The sequence below is a fragment of the Symphalangus syndactylus genome, chromosome 20, assembly GCF_028878055.3.
Source record: "Symphalangus syndactylus isolate Jambi chromosome 20, NHGRI_mSymSyn1-v2.1_pri, whole genome shotgun sequence".
NCBI classification, from domain to species: Eukaryota; Metazoa; Chordata; class Mammalia; order Primates; family Hylobatidae; genus Symphalangus; species Symphalangus syndactylus.
Window position 1 is genome coordinate 28,599,377 of NC_072442.2, and position 14,191 is coordinate 28,613,567.

General features: G+C 47.3%; 1 protein-coding gene across 5 annotated transcripts in view; it reads right to left on the bottom strand.

Annotated features, from left to right (window-relative positions):
- PIPOX (pipecolic acid and sarcosine oxidase) overlaps positions 1-14,191 on the bottom strand; it is a 108,626-nt gene that overhangs the window by 22,170 nt on the left and 72,265 nt on the right. Inside the window, exon 2 of one of the 5 annotated variants that reach the window (XM_063628709.1) lies at positions 8,547-8,751. The exons of the other annotated variants lie outside the window; for them this stretch is intronic. Within the exon in view, the coding sequence (XP_063484779.1) occupies positions 8,547-8,751 (205 nt within the window). The remainder of the gene's footprint in view (positions 1-8,546; positions 8,752-14,191) is intronic. 5 annotated transcript variants of the gene reach the window in all.

The window sequence follows — 14,191 nt, forward strand, 5'->3', positions numbered from 1 at the left end:
TCTGTTTCTGCCTTGGGTTCCCTTCCTTCCTTTGAAGTCAAGAGAGAAACAGAGGTTTAAGGTAAGGCCTAGCATGGTATTGTGGCATGCATCAGTAGTCCCAGCTACTCCAGAGGCTGAGATGGGAGGATCACTTAAGCCCGGGAGTTTGAGTCCAGCCTGGAAAACAAAGCAAGACCTTATCTCTAAAAAAAGGAAGAAGAAGAAGGAGAAGGAGGAGAAGAAGAAGGAGAAGAAAAAAGGAAAGAGAGAGAGTAAGAACATAACGAAATAAAAATAAGAGAAGGCCTTCATGGATGGATGATAGGAAACCAGGACCTAGCTAGGGAAGAGGCCTTGAGGCAGTGGAAAAGGGAGAAAGGCCTAGAAGAGCCAGGGAATCTTTGGTGCCAAAGCCAGAAGGCTTTGCTTCTTGTTGAGAAGCCTAGAGCTTTTTCTTTTCACTGGGGTTTTTATGGGAAGTTTAAGCATGCTAGAGCTGGGAAGGCTCAGCTGTGCCCCTCCTCTCTCACCTGGCTGCTGGTTTAGACAGGACTGCCATGTTTGGAATTTCACACCTCTTGAATCTGTGGACTGGTGTCTTTCATGTGCTTTGGAAAACTCAGCCATTATCTCTTCAAATATGTTCCTCTGCCCTATTCATTCTTCCCCCTCTTTCTGCAAAATACATATAATAGATCTCTGCCTGCTGTATCTCTTATCTTCTCTATTCTTCGCTCTTTTTTTTTAATCTCTATGCTGCATTCCAGGTAATTTCTCCTTATTATCTTCTACTTTGCTAACTCTCTGTTCCACTGCATCTAAGCTGTTTTTAAATTAATGAGTTGAGTTTTAATTGCTGTTACTCTATCTTTAGTCCATTTTGTCACCTTGCATAATTTCCTGCCCCTGCAAATATTTTCAAGCTTGGCTTTTATTTATTTGACTGCAGTAAGCATGGTTGTATTATAGTCTATTTATGATCATTTTAATGTGTGAAGTCCTCACAAATTTTTTATTTTGTCCCTTGTTTATTTGATTCTCACTCATGGAGCCTTATTTTCTTATACGCTTGGCTGTCTTTAACAATGTTCTGGTAGCTGTGCTTGAACAAATATATTGGAATTATTTTCTTACGAAAGTACCTTCTTTTACACCACATTGTGTTTATTTCTGCCAGGCATCAGTGGCACAACCATCTAAACCCAGTTGCCAGCTTGAGGTTCCCTGGAGTACCCAGGCAATGTGAATGGGGCTAGCTTACTTTGGTTTACCCTTACCCTGATGGTGTAGCCCTTTGGGGGTCTCAGCATATTGAGGGGAGAATCTTCTATTACAGTCTCTACAATGAGCAGGCAGTGGGCTTGGATTTCCAACCCCCTTACTCTACCAGGCCGTCAAAATGAAAGTTCAGATTTGCAAGAATTGATAGATCCTCTTTAAGGGAAAAGTGATTTCTATGCATCCTCTAGTTTTCTCTTCCATGTTGGCCTGTTAATTCCTTACTATTTTATTAACTCTTCAAGGCTTTTAAGATGTGGTTGATATTTTATCTAGCATTTTTCATTCTTTTTACTGGGATAATCGGTCCAAATAACTCAGCCTGCCATTGCCAAGTTTCTGAACCTGATTGCAATCAGAGTACTAGCTCCTAGAATATCTAAGCTCTGCAGTATCTTCTGCATGTGTACTGGTCTCTCATTTCCTTCATCCCTTCCTCCCCAGATGCCTAGGGTGAAAAAAGACAGTGGCAATTGTCAGCAAGGATGGGCACCTCCCTCCTAGGGCAGCAAGAGTAAGAATCTCTTGATAGCCACCCTGAGAGCTAGATTTCGGCGTGGACCAGCCAGGCTTTGTCTGAGGGGCCAATATACATGGAACCCTAAAGTGTCATCATGAATTGGAATACCTTAGAAGAGCACCTTGCTGTCTAGAAAGTTTTTTTTTGTTTTTTTTTGTTTTTGAGACGGGGTTGTGCTCTGTCACCCAAGCTGGAGTGCAGTGGTGCAATCTCGGTTCACTGCAAGCTCCGCCTCCCGGGTTCACGCCATTCTCCTGCCTCAGCCTCTCCGAGTAGCTGGGACTACAGGCGCCCACCACCACGCCCGGCTAATTTTTTGTATTTTTTTTTAGTAGGGACGGGGTTTCACCGTGGTCTCGATCTCCTGACCTCGTGATCCGCCCGCCTCGGCCTCCCAAAGTGCTGGGATTACAAGTGTGAGCCACCGCGCCCGGCCACTGTCTAGAAAGTTTTTTGGAGAATCACTATATTTGTTTTAAAGAAGGGATATTTTGATAAGTTGCAGGTGCAGGCTGTGACCTCCCAAGGCTAATTGCTTTCCACTAAGAGTGGGTCCTGCTTACAGCTTTTGTTTTGATGAATGGGCAGCAATTGCCCACCAGCACTGAACTGCTCAGATCCACAGAGAGGCATGGTCCTCTGTTCATCCTTCCTTTTTGTGGTGCCTAACCTCTTTAAATAAAGTGTTGAACAAATATTTATAGAAAATAAATTTTCTCTCTATGAGGATAGCAAGAAACTGGCAACACCAGTTGCCTCTGGGGAGTGAACCTGGGTGGAATCTTGCTACGAATAGGAGATGACTTAGGAGAAGATACTGTACAGATCATTGCAGTCCTGATGGGAGTCAGGGATGGGCTCTAGGCATTGTCAGCATCCTGTCTGCACCTTGGCTCCCAACCACAGCCTGGGTAGGAGTGAAATCCACAGAAACGCCAGAAAGCAGGTGAAGGGTTGTGTGCAGCATCTGGAAAATTTAGAGAATGTAAAGGAAGTGGGATTGCTGGGCCCATGCTGGATCTCATCTCACTAAGCAAGGTTCTCATACAGAACCTTGAAAGGACCCCTGCAGAGCTCTCAGCAGCGCGGTATTATATTAACCAACTGCCACACACTTCCCACCTCATCCTTGGCAGCCCCCTTTTCCAAGTGGAATCTTAGCTTTATTCTTTCTCTCGCTTTCTCTCTCTCACAGTCTCTCACCTCTCAGGCTTGCCCACATTTATTTTCTTGCTGTTTAGAAGGACAGAGGAAGAAAGGTTTAGAGAAGACATTGGGATGATTCCAGTTTTGTTTGGAACAGACCACCAGGGATCCTTGCCCAGAATTTTTAAAGGGATAGAGAAAGAGGAGGTTCCTGGAATGGGCCGGGGAAGGTCTGCCCAGAGCCCGTTCAAAGCTCTCCAGATGCCCTGGGGTGCTGGATAACTCTGCTCCTCACCATTGCTCCTTCATAACCACCCGCCAGGTTGCCTAAGTTTGTCGCAGGTTTCAGGGCACTCACTCACAGACATCTCATTTGATCTTCACAGCAGCCTCGTGAAATGGACAGGCAGGCATTTTTACTCCCATTTTGCAGATGAGGCAACTGATCACTAAAAAGCAACAGAGTCAGCATTCCCACCCCCACCCAAGACTGCTCACCCCAACCCTTTCTCCAAATCAAGAGTGAGACAGATGTTCGCACTCCTCAGCACCTGGGTCTTGGGTCCTGCTAAGTTCTTTTGTGAAGATGGGGAAAGGATGTGGCTCATTCCACATTGTAAATAACATTCCCTACCCCAACCCATGCCTGCAAAGAAAGAGAAGAAGCCCCCAGTGGGAAGAAATTCTAAAGCAGCCCCTAGGGACCTCTGGAGAAGCTGTTTGATTTATTCCAGTCCCTACCGGTACTCTGTGCCACATTTATAAACGTCAGCGCTGAAAATGAAGTTCCCACTGCCCTGGCAGCTGCCGGTTGCTGCTGTTGCTCACCAAGGGTTCAGATAAAGTGTCTCCCTCCCCTTGATTGATAGGGAGCCGAGAATAAAAGAAAAATAAAAGCCCCCTGGAGCATTGATGGAAGGGAGGAGGCAGCTTCTTAAGAAGAGAAAGGGTGTGATCCAGAAAGGGCTGGTACCAGTGGAAGGCGGGAAAGGAGGCGTCTGTCTGTGTGTAATGTCAGCCTATAAAAAAAGACCCCGTTGTTAAGGGCACGTGGAAAATAAATAACCTCTGTGGGTGACAGAGTGAGACTCCACCTCAAAAGAAAAAAAGAAAAGGAAGGCTGGGCGCAGTGGCTCACGCCTGTAATCCCAGCACTTTGGGAGGCCGAGGCAGGCGGATCACGAGGTCAGGAGATCGAGACCACGGTGAAACCCCGTCTCTACTAAAAAAAATTACAAAAAATTAGCCGGGCGTGGTGGCGGGCACCTGTAGTCCCAGCTACTTGGGAGGCTGAGGCAGGAGAATGGCGTGAACCTGGGAGGTGGAGCTTGCAGTGAGCCGAGATTGCGCCACTGCACTCCAGCCTGGGCGACAGAGCGAGACTCCGTCTCAAAAAAAAAAAAAAAAAAAAGGAAAGGAAAGGGGAAAAGAAGAGAATAAATACTTCTGCGTATGCAGAGAGAAGAAAGGTGGTGAAATCCATATTTCATTTCAGGGGCTCTGCCACAAGAAGAGGGAAGGGAAGAAGCTTGGTGAGGAAGTCTTTGTGACCTCTGGGCTTCTATGCTCCTGAGCAGGATCTGCTATCTTCTGGAGTCTGGGACAGAGATGAGGCTGGCAGAGACTTAGAACAAAGGTGGTCAGGCATGATGGCTCATGCCTGTAATCCTAGCACTTTGGGAGGCTGAGGTGGGTGGATCACTTGAGGTCAGGAGTTTGAAACCAGCCTGGCCAACATGGTGAAGAAACCCTATCTCTACTAAAAATACAAAAAAATTAGCCAGGCATGGTGGTGAGCTCCTGTAATCCCAGCTACTTGGGAGGCTGAGACAGGAGAATTGCTGGAACCCAGGAGGTGGAGGTTTCAGCGAGCCAAGATCGTGCCATTGCATTCCAGCCTGAGCAACAGGGTGAGACTCCGTCTCAAAAAAAAAAAAAAAAAAAAAGAAAGAAAAAAAAAAAACAGGCCAAGTGTGGTGGCTCACGCCTGTAATCCCAACAGTTTAGGGGGAGGCCGAGATGGGCGGATCACCTGAGATCAGGAGTTCGAGACCAGCCTGGCCAACATGGTGAAACCCCATCTCTACTAAAAATACAAAAATTAGCCAGGCATGGTGGCAGGCACCTGTAATCCCAGCTAGTTGGGAGGCTAACGCAGGAGAGTCACTTGAACCCGGGAGGCCGTGGTTGAAGCAGGAGAATTGCTTGAACCTGTAATGCAGAGGTTGCAGTGAGCTGAGATGGCACCAGTGCACTCCAGCCTGGGCGACAAGAGCAAAACTATGTCTAAAAAAAAAAAAAGGGTCCCAGAGGAGACTGGAAAGAAATGAAACGTAAAAGGATCCCAATGGACCATGCAGGTACAAAGTATTATCATCATAAACCGAACCAGTGAACCAGTGGTTGAGACTGGGGAGACCCTGCTGGGAACAGCTTGCGGCCCTCCAGGTAGCCACGTGCACACTTCTCCAATAATGGCTTCCCTTGCACCTCCCCTACATCTGTGATGCTCTCGGATCTTTGAGAAGTGTTGACTGAGACCAACTCATGCAGCCCTGGCTGAGCACCCAAGGGATGCAGCGGTTAACCAGGGGTGGCCTAAGTGGTTTCAAAGCAACAAGTCATTGAAAAGTTGTTTTTAACTTGATTATTGTACCTTTATTTTAAAACATACCAGACCACTGGCGGGGCGCGGTGGCTCACGCTTGTAATCCCAGCACTTTGGGAGGCCGAGGTGGGCGGATCACGAGGTCAGGAGATTGAGACCACGGTGAAACCCCGTCTCTACTAAAAATACAAAAAAATTAACCGGGCGTGGTGGCGGGCGCCTGTAGTCCCAGCTACTCGGAGAGGCTGAGGCAAGAGAATGGCGTGAACCCAGGAGGCGGAGCTTGCAGTGAGCCGAGATTGCGCCACTGCACTCCAGCCTGGGCCACAGAGCGAGACTGCGTCTCAAAAAAAAAAAAAAAAAAACATACCAGACCACATATTTCCAAATGACTATGGTTCTCTTCAAAGTCTCCCCCGTATGAAGTTGAGTAGTTAATCCAGTGGTACTCAATGTGTGGCCCAAGCCATCCTGGAGGCTGATGTGTGAAATACCTTCAGGCCAATTTATAACCCAGGCAATAAAATGTCTTGCTACTTTATAGGGGTTTCCTTGCTCTCCTTTAACTTGATTTATCAGATCTGTTTCCCTGTAACTTTTGGCCCTTACCAAATGCCAAATGCTCTGCCAAGCTCCTTTCTCGGAGAGGTTTGGAGCAGCCCTGGAAGGACAGGATTGTTCAGGGATGGGATGGAGGTATAATTATTAGCAAAAGAGAAGTGAGAGAACCATTGTATTAATGGGAATCTGGTGGGTTTTCTCTGCTTTTCACTTTCCTTATGTGAAAATGTTTCTGTTTTTAAAAACGATGAAATAAACAAAATGTGACATATTCATACAATGAAATATTATTTGGCCTTAAAAAAAAAAAAAAGGTGACCCAGCCTAGGCAACACGGCAAAATCTCTTATCTACTAAAAATGCAAAAATTAGCGGGTGTGGTAGCCTGTAGTCCCAGCTGCTCGGGAGGCTGAGGTAGGAGGATTGCTTGAGCCCAGGAGGTCGAGGCTGCAGTGAACTGTGATCACACCACTGCACTCCAGCCTGGGTGACAGAACGAGATCCTGTGTCAAAAAAGAAAAAGAAAGAAAGAAAGAAAGAAAAGAAAAGAAAAGAAAAGAAGAAGAAAGAAATGGCATTCTGACACATACTACAACACAGGTGAACCTGGAGGACATTATGTTAAGTGAAACAGGGCACACACAAAAGGAGAAATATTATGATTCTCCTTATATGAGGTACCTAAAATAGACATAGACAAAAAGTAGACTATTGGTTACCAAGGGCTGGCGATAGGGGGAATGGGAGTTAGTGTATAATGGGGAGAGATCTCCATTTTGGGAAGATGAAAAAGTTCTGGAGATGGATGGCAGTGATGGCTGTGTGAATGTGCTCAATGCCACTGAACTGTACCCTTAAAATGGTTAAATTGCAAATTGTAAATGTTATGTATATTATACACAGTAAAAAAAAAACGTCTAGATAACAAAATAAAATCTACTCAAAAGGTAAAGATTTGGCTGGGGATGGTGGCTCATGCCTGCAATCCCAGCACTTTGGGAGGCCATGGCCCAGTAGTTCAAGGCCAGCCTGGGCAACATGGTGAAACCCCGTCTCTACAAAAAAATAGAAAAATTAGCTGGGTATGTTGGCGCACACCTGTAGCTACTCGGGAGGCTGAGGCAGGAGGATCACTTGAGCCAGGGTGGTCAAGGATGCAGTGAGCCAAGATCCCACTACTGCACTCCAGCCTGGGTGACAGAATGAGAGACCCTATCTCAAAACAAAAGGGGGATAAATATTTTATATCACTGATGTTATTCATAAAAATTTGCTATGGGCCAAAGTCCAAAGAAAAAGACCCAAAATATTCCTTCCTCAGGAACAAAAATTAGCTGGGATCAGCTAGGTTAAATACAGGTGTCTGTCACTCCTGCTCTAAAATAGCTCCAGGAAGGGACCCCTCCTTCAGTTCTTCTCCCATAATATCTTGAACCTATCTGTGTCCTGGAACATTCCACAGCACAGCCTGGGTTTCCCTGACCCGGGGCCCGCTGGGGCTGGCCCACTCCCCTGGCAGTGTGAACAAGGCTCTGGCGAGTCATGGTTCTGCTGGCCAGGAGGCTGCTGAGGTGGCTTTTTAATCCTCCAGCCATGCCGTCCTAGTGATTGCTTTTATTAGGAAATGTAGTGAAAAAGACTATATGAAGCCCCTGCCAGAAAAAAAAAATCTAATAAGATTTTGCACCAAGTGTGGCGAGAAAAGAAAGGGGGAAAAAGCACATTAGGAGTCAGATAATGAGATAAATGAAAGACCGCAGGGAAGATCATTTTTGCAGACTTGCTGGATGGTTGTAAAATTTTTAATTTGCTGAATTCTCTTTTTTTCGTTGTCTCTGACTCTCCTCATCTCTGTCTTTTACTGTCTTTCTGACGGCTGAACCCTTTCTCTCTTTGCCTCTCCCCTTTTCCTTGATTTTTCTGCCTCTGTTTCAGCTCTTGCCTTGGAAATGTGTGTGTGTGTGTGTGTGTGTGTGTGTGTGTGTGTGTGTGTCCTTTCCCCGTGGCCAAATCCTGCCTCATGACTTGGGTAGGAGGCTGAGATCTGGACGGCGAGGACCCACCTAGTTAAGGGAAAAAGAGGACAAAGAACCACCTCCCCCAGCCTTTGCCTTCTAGGGAGCGGCTATGATTCAGCTAAAGAAAGAGAAAGAGGAATAAATCAAGGGAAGGAGGGGGAAAAATGGACTATGGAGGGAGGACAGGAGATCAAAGACCAAGGAAGTAAGGAGGAAGAGAAAGCCCCTGCTGCTCCCGCAAATCAATTCTCAGCAATGCCCACCTCTTCGTCTGTGCTCTAAGCTCCTGAGCAGAATGCCACCTCTGTGGGATGCCAGGCCTGAACAGAAGGGCTCTGGGGCACTGGGCAGGCATGCAGGCCAGGCTGCAGGGACCCCAGGCCTGCCTTGCCCTGAAGAGAGCGGTCTCCCTTCCCCAGGACCACCCTCTCACCATCCACACTTGAAGTCCTCTCCAAAATCTAGTTTCACCGCTTGCTGTGGCAGACTCCTTCCTCCTGTTCCGAACTTGGGAATTCTGAGGTGTTTCTTGGCTGCTGCGCGAAAGTCCCAGTTCACAGCTGCAACTTGGGGGACTGAGGGTGGACACAGTGAGCAGCTTCCCCACAGGGAGTCGGCAGAGGAAGGAGGCTGGGAAACTGAAGTATAGGAATGAGTGGCTTAGGATGGAGACGCACCGCTAGTTATTAGGAACATCCCTCTCACTCCTCGGTCCCTTGTTCCTTCCCCAGTGGGGACTATCCGCTCCGTTTCCCTCCCAGAGATGTCATCTCTCTTGGTGCTCTCCCACATGCGAAAGTGTGCTACTGGTTACCGAGGGAATGGGCGTTTCCTGTACTGGCCATTACAGGAGATAAAAGAGCCACCCAAATCAGTGAAGTCCATGGGAATGAAAGGACTTATTAGAAACCACGCACTCTGTATCCTTTGATCAACAGTTCCTCTTTCCCTAGCCAACCCCCTCCCTGAGCCTGTGGTAACCATCTTTTTTTTTTTTTTTTTTTTGAGTTTCGCTCTTGTTGCCCAGGCTGGAGTACAGTGGTGCAATCTTGGCTCACTGCAACGTCAGCCTCTTGGGTTCAAGAGATTCTCCTGTCTCAGCCTCCCGAGTAGCTGGGATTACAGGCCCCCGCCACCATGCCCGGCTAATTTTTTGTATTTTTTAGTAGAGATGCGGTTTCTCCATGTTGGTCAGGCTGGTCTCAAACTCCTGACCTCAGGTGATCCACCCGCCTCAGCCTCCCAGAATGCTGGGATTACAGGCATGAGCCACCGCGCCCAGCCACCATTATTCCACTCTCTACTTCCATGACTTTAACTTTTTTGGATTTCACACATAAGTGAGATCATGTGATGGATTTGTTAATTAGCCTGACTTAATCATTCCACATTGTAGACATATATTGAAACATCAGGCTGGGCATAGTGGCTCATGTCTGTAACCCCAAAACTTTGGGAGGCTGAGAAGAGAGGATCACTTGAGGCCAGGGGTTTGAGACCAGTCTGAGCAACAAAGCAAGACCCCCATCTCTACAAAAAATAAAACAAAATAAAATTAGCCAGGCATGGTGTGGCATGCCTGTGGTCCCAGCTACTCAGGAGGCTGAGGCGGGAGGACTGCTAGGAGTTCGAGACTGCTGGGAACTATAATTGCACCACTGCACTCCAGCCTGGGTGACAGTGGGACCCTGTCTCTAAAATAAAAATAAAATAAAAGCATCACAATGTACCCCATAAATATATACACAATTATTATTTGTCAATTAAAAATAAAATTTTAATCTGGGCACGGTGGCACATGCCTATAGTCCCAACTCCTCAGGGGCTGAGGTGGGAAGATCACTTGATCCCAGGAGTTCGAATCTAGCCTAAGCAATGCATCAAGACCCCATCTCTTAAAAAGCAAACCAACCAACCAATACTTTTTTTTTAATTTAGAAAAAAGAAGAACTCGGGCAAAAGATCTGGTGAAATCTGATATGCATCAACGGTACTCTGCCGGGTCTCAGGGAAGCTTCCAGGAATGAGGGTTATGTGGTGGGGTCTGATGGTGGGGCCCCAAGCCAGGCTGGGCAGGGGAGGAAGAGGGCTAGGAAATAAGGTGGACTGGAACAGAGATGGTCGCCCCAAGAGGGGAGATGAAATAGGTTGGAGGCCAGCTGGGTGGGGTGGCTGCTACCAGACTGTGGAATAGAATAGGCTGGGAATAAGAGCTCATACACACATAGACCAGCTCACTGAAGTGGGAAAAATACAAACGAGCTAATACACACAGTGCGTCCTATGCTCCAGGAATTGCTCTGAGAACCGGAGGATATTTACTTATTTAATCTCACCACAATCCTATGGAATTGGTACTACTGTTAACACCTCCGTTTTACACACGAGGAAAGTGAGGCTTGGTGAGAGGATTCAGAACACAGCCGCCTGCCTCCAGAGTCTGTGCTCGTAACCACCCTCCTCCAGAATAGGAACCTAGGTAGGCAAAGTCATGGAGACCCGGGGAGGGGAGAATGGCACTGCACTTAAGAACGTGAACTTCTGGACCAGGTAGCCTGACTCTTACCCTCGGCCTGACCTTGGATAGGCTCCTTAGCACTAAGGTCGGCCTGCGGAGAGACACGAAGAGTGACTGGAAGCATGCTGGTAAAAACACAGGCACAGTGCTGTCCCTGAGCTCAGTCAGGGGCAGTTTTTTTGTTTGTTTTGTTTTGGTTTGGTTTTTTGTTTTTTTTTTTTTTTTTGAGACGGAGTCTCCCTCTGTCGCCCAGGCTGGAGTGCAGTGGCATTATCTCGGCTCACTGCAAGCTCTGCCTCCTGGGTTCATGCCACTCTCCTGCCTCAGCCTCCGGAGTAGCTGAGACTACAGGCACCTGCCACCAGGCCCGGCTAATTTTTTGTATTTTGTTTAGTAGAGACGGGGTTTCACTGTGTTAGCCAGGATGGTCTCGATCTCCTGACCTCATGATCCGCCCCTCTCAGCCTCCCAAAGTGCTGGGATTACAGGCGTGAGCCACCGCACCCAGCCAGGGGGCAGTTTTTAACACTGTTACTCTCTGCTTCCCATGAGATGAAGGAAGCATCTTTGGTGCTTGGCAACTGGCAAGGCTCAATTTCCCACCTCTGATTTCCCACCAGAAACACAGGAGATGGACCCTCCAAGGGACTGACTTCTTAGAGGCACACAGTCCTGCAAACAGGTCCCAGCACACATAGCACAGCCCCTCTCCCCAGAGCCAACCACCCCTTGCTGTGTCCTGATGACCCCCAATGTTCCCAAGCCCTGGGAACACCCCCCAGTCCTGTGGCTCACTGCATTGTTCCAGGGAGTGTGTGTCACCCTTCTCTTTCGTTGCCTCCTTCCCTCCCCCAGCCCCTGCTTTTCTCTTCATGGAGACGGCACAAATTAGGCAGAAAGGAAAACGTTGACAGTTCCCAGCCCTCCCTTGCTGGGGATAAAGAGAAATACGTTAACGGTTGAAGCTTTAGGCGGATCAAACACAGTTTGTGAGATGCTTCAAATGTATTATTCATCTCACCAATGAGATGCAATCTTGGGCTTTCTCTTTTCACCCCATCAAGAGGAAACCTCAGCTACCGTGAAGATGCCGGGCTCCAGAGAGGAGGGAGTGCTTTCAGAATGCCATCTTTTCAATTAAATCAACAAGTCCGTCTTGTGTCTGCCCCGATGCTTCTGAAGCTTTCCAAATGAAATGGGTCAACTTGCCAGAGAATCTAAGAATACAAAGGCTGTGGGTGACACCCACAAGTATTGGGCAGTGACAAGCACCCAGAAGCAAAGAGGAGACCTGGAATCGAATCTGAGACACTTAGAGAAGGCAGGAGTTAGAGCCAGTCCTAGAAGGTCCTCCATGTCCACATGATCTTAAGGCCATGTAACTCTCATGGGCTAGAAGAACTCCAAGAGGAACCATCTCAGCTGTGCCTTTAGCTCTGCGGTGCCACTGTAGAAGGTGGCGCTTAGGTCCCTGGTGAGAATCCAGGTCCAGCCTTGGGTTGTTGCTGTACAACTTTTGGCCTTGTGATTTGGACTGGTGGAGGCCCCTGCCCCACCTGCCTGGAGATTCTACACCCATTCCTTCCTCCTCCTCCTTTTCCCTTTGGCCACTGAGGTCCCTCTGGGCTGCTGCCAGCATCCTAGGGTTCTTCACCCTGAGAAGAAGCTTCCCCAGCCTCCCATGAGTTTGCCCCACTGTCTCACAGACCTTACATGTGTGCTGTGTTGAAAAAATCTGATGTGGGAGTAGGGGGCAGGCTCTGCCCATGGAACAGGAGATTGGGACAGCCCAGAGGGAAGGAAATTTGACGTGATGGATCAAAAAGCCATAAAGTATACACCACCTTTGACCCAGCTGTTCCATTTCTTAAAGCACCCCCAAGGAAATACTAGATAAGTGTGCAAAGATATATTGGGTTTGCCATTACTTTCAATGGCAAGAACAGCAATTACTTTTGCTCCAACCTACAAAAAGATACAAAAATGTCCATCTCAGGTTTATCTTCAATAGGAAGACTTGCAAACATCTTAAAACCACAATAATAAAGGACCGATTAAATAGTAGCCTTCTGATCTAGTCATTTAAAATCAGATTCCAGAGGAATAACAGGAGGAAGTACTGTATCAATATATTTTCATTCTAAAAAATTTCCCTTCAATCCTTACCCAACCTCATTATTCTTCCCCAAGGTACTCGTTGTTATCAGTTTAGTTTGTATCCTCTCCAATCTGTATTTTTGAAGAATCACATTTAACTTAAACAAGTAATAAAACCAGGTTATGCAAGTTTGTGACAATAGATGCATGCATCTATGCAAAGAGAAAAGGCTGGCTGAAATGTGAACATCGAAAATGTGAACAATGGGCCGGGCGCGGTGGCTCACGCTTGTAATCCCAGCACTTTGAGAGGCCTAGGTGGGCGGATCACGAGGTCAGGAGATCGAGACCACGGTGAAACCCCGTCTCTACTACAAATACAAAAAATTAGCCGGGAGTGGTGGCGGGCACCTGTAGTCCCAGCTATTTGGAGAGGCTGAGGCAGGAGAATGGCGTGAACCCGGGAGGCGGAGCTTGCAGTGAGCCGAGATTGCGCCACTGCACTCCAGCCTGGGTGACAGAGCGAGACTCCGTCTCAAAAAAAAAAAAAAAAGTGAACAATGTTCAATGTTCAACTCCAAATAGGGGATTGCATATAATTTTTCACTTTCTTCTGCAGGAATTACTGTATTTTCTACATGAACGGAAAACAGAAACAATGCTATTTTTGAAAACAGTGAAACAAAAGCTGTTGCTGGCACTGACTACCTCTGAGCGGTGGGAAAGCCTGTTCACCGTATACTCTTTTAAGCCTTTTGAATTTTGCACTTTGGGCACGTATCACCTATTCCAAAAATGAATTAAATTTTTAAAAATTTAATATGGCAATAAAATGAAATGAGGGCGGTGGTGAAGACCTCCAAAGGACAGCAAGCCGTGACTGAGAATCTGTAAAATTCCTCAAGCTGTACAGTTTCTGAATCAGCTCAGGATTCACTCCAATAGTGCTGGTCTCTTTCTGTCTCACCAGACAAGGAATTAGGGCCTATAACCTAGAAGAAATGAGGTAGGGTCTAACATAAACCAGGCTGCCAGGCAGGAATAACTTTATAGTAATATACAGCATAGCAACAGTAATGGCTCAGTTGAACCTGTTTTCATACTTTTTCAAAGAACTTTTCATCTCCCTTTGGTTCTCCACATTTTCCTTGAGGCTACCCACTGCTGTCAGGTTCCTGGGGAGGAAAGGAGGGGACCCAAGATCTTGTCTAAAGGGCCATTGTCTGAAGTCTGCCAGCAAGACCCACATTTCCCGGGGCTGGGTGCTGGTCTCAGACGACAATTCTCTCTCCTTCCCAGGGCCCATTTCACCCGTCAACACCCAGCTTCTGTCACCTGTCTCTGAGCCTCAGGTTCCTCACTTGTAAAATGAGGGTAATCAGCCTGGTTATGAGATGTGGTTGCCAGTCAACAGACTGTATGGCAAGGGTGCCACCCGCTAGAACAGAAGGTCCCCAGGGCTG